Source organism: Gymnoscopelus braueri, assembly GCF_963280865.1.
Source record: "Gymnoscopelus braueri genome assembly, chromosome: 23".
NCBI lineage: Eukaryota > Metazoa > Chordata > Actinopteri > Myctophiformes > Myctophidae > Gymnoscopelus > Gymnoscopelus braueri.
In genome coordinates, this window is record NC_137625.1 from 22323171 (window position 1) to 22332159 (window position 8989).

The 8989-nt window shown below is 39.7% G+C and overlaps 1 protein-coding gene across 1 annotated transcript in view; it reads left to right on the forward strand.

Annotated features, from left to right (window-relative positions):
• Window positions 1–2981, forward strand: part of LOC308079443 (fatty acyl-CoA reductase 1) — an 84547-nt gene extending 81566 nt beyond the window's left edge. Inside the window, exon 12 of the mRNA XM_080420932.1 lies at window positions 454–2981. Within this exon, the coding sequence (XP_080277058.1) occupies window positions 454–616 (163 nt within the window). The 3' untranslated portion in view covers window positions 617–2981. The remainder of the gene's footprint in view (window positions 1–453) is intronic.
• Window positions 2982–8989: the final 6008 nt, after the last annotated feature.

An 8989-nucleotide genomic window follows, 5' to 3' on the forward strand; every position in this document is an offset into this window, starting at 1 on the left:
CAATTTCTTCAACAAATAAAAACTAGACTAAAATGTTAGTAAGGGACTAGTGGAGAAGAGATCCAGTAGAACTATAAGATAAGTCAGTTTATGTTTGGTTGCACTCAGGTGCTGCACTCTGAAAATAGCAGATCTACAAGCTCACAACGCCTCACGCTGCGACGCGTTGTGAGCTTGTAGATCGGCTACTTTCAGCACGCAACCAAGTGTAAAATCAGCCATTATGACGCCATCAAGGCACCGCCAAAATACATTATAGTCGACTAAATCAACTGTAGATTTAGTCGGCTATAATCTTATGATATTTAGTCTAACTAGACAAAAACTAAAACATTTCAGGTGACTAAAATATGACTAAAACTAAATGGAATTTTATTCAAAAGACTATGACTAAAACTGAATCAAAATCTGCTGTCAAAATCAACACTGCCTGCCTTCCTCCCTCTTTCCCAGGCTGAGGAATATCCGCTATACCTTCAACACGGTGCTGTTGGTCTTCGTCTGGAGGGTGTTCATCGCCCGCTCCCAGATGGCCAGAAACATCTGGTACTTTGTGGTCAGCCTCTGCTTCAAGTTCCTCTCCTACTTCCGGGCGTCCAGCACCTTGACCAAATGACCACCGCGCACCACCGCCCTCTCCCAGAGACGATGGCCGGCCCGGCGCCCACCTCCATCCACCTCAGCCTTGGGCAAGCGCATGACCCCTCCAGAAACGAACAGTTTGGATTATATTTTAGTCTGGGAAGGTCATTGTAGATCATGGCTGTGGTGGAGCGAGGAACGGATGGAGGAGCTTGGCAGAGAGAACATCTACTAGCCAATGACGTGTATTCATTTACTTTGGGAAATCTCCTTTCAGAATCTGCACTGTTAAAAGTCATCCATCCAGCCCTGTAAAACAAAACAAAAAAGTTTTATACCTACGGTTTTTCTTCTTAAAATGACAGAGTATATATATGCAACAATAAGCCTTTTTGTGTACTCTATCGATATTTTTTCATCCTGGATCCAGACACATTGCCTTTAAAATGTGATGTTTTTGTTTGTTTGTTTTTATTTCTTTTTGGCATACTTGAAATATGTCATCACATAACTTAAAGACTGTTTTAGTGTGTGTTTAATTTTAAGTCCTGTCTTAAATATATAGGTGAACTGGACATCTATCTACATGCCCTGTTAAGGCTCATTTATGCTCAATGTTAAATACCTGTACAGAAACAGAAGGAGAATTTTCTCTGTACTCTGCTTAAATTTTTGTGCATTTTCTGAAAGCTTACGGATAAGGACACAATTGAGCAGTAACGCCAGAAATCATGGGGGCAGTGTAGAATTAGTTCAGTTCAAGCAAGAAATGGCAGAACGATCTTGAAGAGAGGATGTGCTAGTTAGTGAGAACTTTTAAACATACATTCATATGTAATTTATTTTAAGTTCTCGCCAAGGGGCACGGGGACAAACAGTCAGTGTCAGATATTAGAGAAGAGCTGTGAGGAGATTGTACATTATTACAACCTCATCGACCATCTCCATGGCATGTTGTCAGATCAGGCGGCAAAGGAGAGCTCTTGAAATTAAAGCTCACGCGGAAGAACAAAATGACCTGCAGTTCCCATTAGTGGCCCAGCAGATGTCCCTATATCAGAAGCAATTACACTCCATTCAAGTGAACAAGGTTTTGGGCGGACTTTACACTTGATTTTATTACCTTAGTAAACATTTTCATAAATAATTTATGTTTTTAATCGCTAGTTTAAATCTTTTTTCAATTATCATGATATGCGTTTAGTAAATGATGGTCTCGTTAATTTTAAAATTAATGATATAGTAGGGCATGTTTCTAGGGCTTTTACTGGTTCTACCAAGTGAAGACCCGCCCTCGCTGTGGTTGCAGCCAATAGCAGTCGTTTCCGGGACCGGAAGTTCCAAGATGGCAGATTTGAATTCACAGAACAAGCGGCTTCAAAACGGGTCTGTAGAAACCAATGGGTCACGTGACGTTCGCTTCGTCCATATTTTTTACAGTCCATGTCAGAAAACGTTTGACTCTGAACTGCCCTCTAGTGGATGTATTGCCCCTGCCTACGTTAATTACGTATTTATTTTCTGATCAAGGGAGCATAAATTTGCCTTGCACAGGCACATGTAAGATGATACCCAGAATGTATGGTTATGATTTGAGGCCAGTCCAGAGATCATTGAGAGAATCCTTGTTATTATTTCAGTAGCGCTACATCTTACTAGAAATATCTGACCATGCAGACATATCGCCTTTCTTACTGTCGAGCTCCTGTCATTAAATTATATCATTATGTTTTTGAACATGTTTGTTTTAATGCTCATCCACTTCTTGCCTGTTTATACAAATGTTTGTACTGAGACTAAGTTTACTACTTTTACATCTTTATTAAGTAATAAAGGCTAGGCTAGTCTGACGTACGTGGAGAACCTTGACAGTGTATTATATACATACAGAGTTTGGAAGTAAATATTGTAAATATTTGAACTTATATATTATTCTTATAGACTACCAAAAAAGAAAGTAGAAAAAAAGAGATTGTATTTGACTGTTAATTTTGCTTGGTGAGTGTGTTGATTCTACCACAGAGCTTCCCATTGAATCTACCAAAAGTGTTAAGTCTGATTTTTACTAAACTGAGGAGAACTCTGTGTACAGTATTGTAGGTGTTACAAGTCTTGGTTCTGAAAGGAATATACTGTAGATGCATACAATAAAGAGCCTTCATATGAATTAAAGGGCAAAAAGGGACAAACCTCATTAAATGTGTATATGCAAATGCCTGTATCTTTGGTGTCACCCTTGTGACTCCTGATTTCAATTTCGAAAATAACCTAATTTTGTGCAACCCTAAATATGGTTTCATCTCATTCTACTTTATAGCATTATTTGCAAAATGTTTGACCACCTTTTCTTCCAGCTCTGACGACACTTAATTCAAGTCTGCTTGACAAAACTGAAATAAACTAAAATGGAGAAATTGTGTTGTTGTGAATTGAAATGTATATTGCCTGCTATCTCACACTGTAGACATCATTGAAGTTTGTATTCAGAGTTTATGTTTCATTGGCAGATGTTTAAGCTCCCTTTCTAAAATTAGCGTTCTCTGCACATTTATTGACAGGTGGAATAGATAAATTGTCCTTGCAAGGGAAATGCACAACATAATTGAGTTGAACTTGATTAGGAAATTAAATCTCCCTGGCCAAGTAGTACGTTTATTTATTTTAAATAGAATTAGATTACCTTTATAAACTGTTTAACAGTATATCACCACCTCTACTGTTGCTGTGAATCATAGTGTTAAACACTACCACCACTGCTCACATTATCAAGTTGCAAGACGTAAATCTTCATACGTTGCACTTAAATTAACAGTAGGCTAGCTAGGCTACACACAGGACCAGAACACATTGACATAAGTATGCAGCAGAAACCCCTGCACAAATTTGGCAACAAGTTCCACTTGATGAGACAAGACCAAAGAATAGATATGTTAAAACCCTGTTTCACTCAATGCCCTCACACTGGCATATTCAACACTAGGCACATGGATCCATGTAACTACAAAATGCATGTAAAAAAAAAGAAAAGGAAATGGCACCTCGAGTTGCCTTTTTCTCTTTTCTTTTACATGTATTTTGTAGTTACACAACTGATAAAGATTTCCTCTCTTAAGTTTCTTTTAAGTCAGAATATTTTATGCTATACATGCAACATGTAGAAATTAAGAAATAGAAGCTATTTATGAACAAAACGAAACCAAAAGTGCAGGTGACCTTAAAGTGCCGTATAAAAAGCATCACCATAATTATAAAATAATTGTAACTTTTAGTCTGCTCCTTTTTCCCTCTACTCCAAAACTCAGGGCTTTTTGTGTGTGTGTGTGTGTGTGTGTGTGTGTGTGTGTGTGTGTGTGTGTGTGTGTCAGTGGCGTATAGCGCAGAATCCGGGCCCCGGGGGATACAATCAAATACGTTTAATTGTTCAAAATGCAAATATGCCACATGCAGCCAATAACACAATTGCCGAGACTAATTTGCACTGCAGCCAATAAAACACAATGTCCGACAGTCCAGGACGTTGAAACTTGCAGCCATTTAACACAAATGTCCTTTGAAACTTGTACTGTGCCCCGCCCTCTCCACCAGCACCATGGATAGCGAAAGGAAGTCCTGAGGTGAGAGAAAAACAAAGAAAGAAAGGCTGTGTATTAGATCCATCTTATGTAATCATTTGGAGACTAAATTGATGGACTCCAATATCTTTTCCTGCATCACAGTAATCACTGTAAATGTAAACGTTTCAATAGACTTGATAAGTCCAGTGGCCTTTTAATGAAGACTGATCTTGGTCAGTGCTTGTAATACATCAAAATCTGTATTTTGCTGTATCAAAATACAGCAAAATCTACACAGACAGTATATGTCGGACACACCAGTCATGTGGCTACGGTATGTGGCTACCGTATGTGACCGGTATGTGACCGGTGTTCTAATGTCTGTTGCTGCAAAAAGCCGGTCGGATTGGACGAGTCGAGTCATGAAGCATGAGGTTTGTTTTTGCTTTGTTTTCTCAGCTTTTGTGATGATTGGCATTGTTTTTAATTGGCTTCTAACTTGTCATACGTTCTCACAAAAGAAAAAAAAAACATGGGGGTCCGAGACCCCTACCTAGGGGGTCCTCAGAGGTACTTCAGGTTAAATCGGTTAAGTGATTTGGTGTAGATTTGGTAGCAGAAGTACAGAACCAACGATAACGTTCACTAAGTATTGAGGGTTTAAGTGGTTAAATGTAAAATACACATTAACGTGAATAGGCTACATATTAATAGGAACTATTCAAACAAACAAATTAAAATACATGAATTCACACAATATTGATAACAGTGCTGTCAAACAAGTCTATGAAGCTATCTATGAAATGTATGAAAAAGTTTAATTTCATACAATATGTAGTATAGGGGTCCCTGCTTCATCTCTCAACTAAGGGGTCCTTGGCCTGAAAAGCGTTGAACGCTGCTTCATAGTAAATTACAACTGGTTGGGGTGCCTGGTGGCTCAGCCAGTTGAACCCGGTTTTGAATCTGACCCAGATCCCCTCTGTCTCTCTCTCCTCTTGGTTTCAAGTCTCTCTATACACTGACCTGTCTGAAATAAAGCAAAAAAGAAAAAGAAATGGGAATGCCTTCTTTTCTGTGACGTCATCCTTAATTGTCTCCGCCAGGCCGAAGGCATGGCGAGAGAGTATGTTTTACCGTCCGTCCGTGTGTGTGTGTGTGTGTGTGTGTGTGTGTGTGTGTGTCCGTCCGTCCGTCCGTCCGTCCGTCCGTCCGTCCGTCCGTCCGTGTGTCCGTCTGTGAACAGCTAATCTCCGACACCGTTGGCCCGCTCGCTCCGAAACTGTGCACACACACTCCCTGGATGCCAATTCAGAACCTCTGCCAATTTTTCACATAGCCCTGTTATAGCACCACCAGGAGGCCGATTTGTGCAAAACCCATTTACTCCTACAGATTTTATCCAAACGTCATGCAAATCGGTACACATTATCTCTATAGTCATGTGATCAACGCGGATCTGTCCGATTTTCCATATTCCATCCTCATTGGCTAAGGTTGGCTTCCAAAGTTTGCAGGATTGGTCCGTTTTGAACAAAATGCCTCAAATCATGAACGCAGCTTGCGATTTCCGTGAAATTTCACACGCATTTTCCCACTAGGCCGAGGAAGAAATGGCACCCTTTTCACATTGGCCTGTTATAGCGCCACCAGCAGGTCTAATCTTAGCAAAACACATTTTTGGAACAAAAGCCTCAAATCATGAATGCAGTGTCTGATTGCCATGAAAAGCCTAAGAAGAAATGACACCCCTTTCACATTGGCCTATTATAGCGCCACCAGGAGGCCACAATAACGTACCTGACCTGGCGGAGACCTGTGCTCCGAGGAGCACTTTTTCTAGTTTATGCTGAAAATAGCAGCTCTACAAGCTCGCAATGCGCCACGATGCGGTAGTGTTGATTTCGTCGACTAGTAGAACTATGACGAAAAATGTTCGGCGACTATCTTTTTTCACTGGCTAAAATAGAAACTATGCTATGATGACTAAAACTAAGACTAAATATATTGACAATTTCGTCAAGAAATAAAAACTAGACTAAACTGTTAGTGAGGGACGAGTGGAGAAGAGATCCAGTTTTCTAAAAGACACGTTATTTCATGCTTGGTTGCGCTCGGGTGTAGTGCTCTGAAAATAGCAGATCTACAAGCTCACAACTTGTAGATCTGCTATTTTAAGCATGCAACCAAGTGTAAAACCAGCCATTACGACGCCATCAAGGCACCGACAACATACATTTTAGTCGACTAAATCAACTGTAGATTTAGTCGACTATAATCTTATGATATTTAGTCGACTAAAACTAAACAAAAACTAAAACATTTCAGAATGACTAAAATATGACAAAAACTAAATGGAATTTTATTCAAAAGACTATGACTGAAACTAAACAAAAACTAAAACATTTCAGATGACAAAAATATGACTAAAACTATTCCCTGGGATCTGGAAGAGGAGGCAGTATGGATCAGGCTTCAGTAATCATGGCCTGCTACATTGAGTCTTAGCTGGCGGCGCCGGAGCGCGGCGGGCACGGCCGGGGCCCGGGTATACCGTCGTCCACGAGCCCCCTATACCACCCTGACCCGCCTCACCGCTCCGCCACACAACCTGACTCGCCTATGTCACCACTCTTTTTCTTTTTCTCTCTCTCTCTCTTGGTCCTGCGTGATCAGGGCCAAACGAAGGTGATTAACCCATTGAAACCGGGAACGCATCTGTGTCATTTTTTTATTCCTTTGATTTTATTTTTTCTCTTTTATTTTTTTAAAAAGAAAAGAAAATTGTGAAAATGTGTGCAAATCTTTGAATATATTTATATACGTTTTTAACTCAAATCTTTGAATATATATTGTCTCTTGGTGTTTCTAAACACCTCCGCTGCAACAGGAGGCGCTGTGGAGCCTGCTGGTATACGCTGCCGTACAGCTCCAAAGAAAACTCCTGCTTGTTGTCAGCGAGCTGCGTCTAGAATGTTACAGTCTGCGATTAATACGTCATAGTTTAAATTATTACGTCATATTTATACGTATGATCTAATAACAGCCGTCTGTGAGCGTTGTGTGACGTCACCATATCTTTAAACCAGTGGTTCTCAAACTTTTTCATGTCAAGGACCCCCAAATTGACACTTATTAGCCCGCGGACCCCCATTTGAAAAGATATGCCTCAGGGACCCCCATAATACGTCTCTAGCCGTGATTCTCAACCATTTTACTTTCAAGGACCCCCAGTTTGACATGCATTAGGCTACGGACCCCTATTTAATGACATTTCTATCTCTGGGACCCCAATTTATATCCTAAAATCAGTGATAATTTAACTCTGAGAGTTACAGACCCATAAGGGTCCATTTGGTTCCTTACTATCCATCATTTAGCTGGGGACCCCCTGGAACTCCCTCAAGGACCCCTGATTATAGTTTTTTTTCCAGTTCCAGGAATTAGTCATGCCCCGAGTATTAATTTTTTTTTCAGTTCCAGGATGTAGTCATGCCCCGAGTATTATAATTTTTTTTCAGTTCCAGGAATTAGTTATGCCCCGAGTATTATAGTTTTTTTAAGTTCCAGGAATTAGTCATGCCCCGAGTATTAATGTTTTCTTCAGTTCCAGGAATTAGTCATACCCCGAGTATTTTTTTTCAGTTCCAGGAATTAGTCGTGCCCGAGTATTATAGTTTTTTTCAGTTCCAGGAATTAGTCATGCCCTGAGTATTAATGTTTTCTTCAGTTCCAGGAATTAGTTATGCCCCGAGTATTATATATTTTTTTCAGTTGTTTGTCCAGAGTATGTAATGTTTTTTTGAAACCATTACATACTCTGGGCATGACTAATTCCTGGAACTGAAAAAAAGTTCCAGGAATTAGTCATGCCCCGAGTATTACAGTTTTTTTTTCCTGTTCCAGGAATTAGTCATGTCCAGAGTATGTAATGGTTTTTTGAAGACATTACATACTCGGGCATGACTACTTCCTGGAACTGAAAAAAAAAAGTTCCAGGAATTAGTCATGCCCCGAGTATTATAGTTTTTTTCCTGTTCCAGGAATTAGTCATGTCCAGAGTATGTAATGGTTTTTTGAAACCATTACATACTCTGGGCATGACTAATTCCTGGAACTGAAAAAAGTTCCAGGAATTAGTCATGCCCCGAGTATTATATTTTTTTCCCTGTTCCAGGAATTAGTCATGTCCAGAGTATGTAATGGTTTTTTGAAACCATTACATACTCTGGGCATGACTAATTCCTGGAACAGGGAAAAAACTATAATACTCGGGGCATGACTAATTCCTGGAACTGAAAAAAAGTTCCAGGAATTAGTCATGCCCCGAGTATTATAGTTTTTTTTCCTGTTCCAGGAATTAGTCATGTCCAGAGTATGTAATGGTTTTTTTTAAACCATTACATACTCTGGGCTTGACTAATTCCTGGAACTGAAAAAAGTTCCAGGAATTAGTCATGCCCCGAGTATTATAGTTTTTTTCCTGTTCCAGGAATTAGTCATGTCCAGAGTATGTAATGGTTTTTTGAAACCATTACATACTCTGGGCATGACTAATTCCTGGAACTGAAAAAAGTTCCAGGAATTAGTCATGCCCCGAGTATTATAGTTTTTTCCCTGTTCCAGGAATTAGTCATGTCCAGAGTATGTAATGGTTTTTTGAAACCATTACATACTCTGGGCATGACTAATTCCTGGAACAGGGAAAAAACTATAATACTCGGGGCATGACTAATTCCTGGAACTGAAAAAAAGTTCCAGGAATTAGTCATGCCCCGAGTATTATAGTTTTTTTTCCTGTTCCAGGAATTAGTCATGTCCAGAGTATGTAATGGTTTTTTTTAAACCATTAC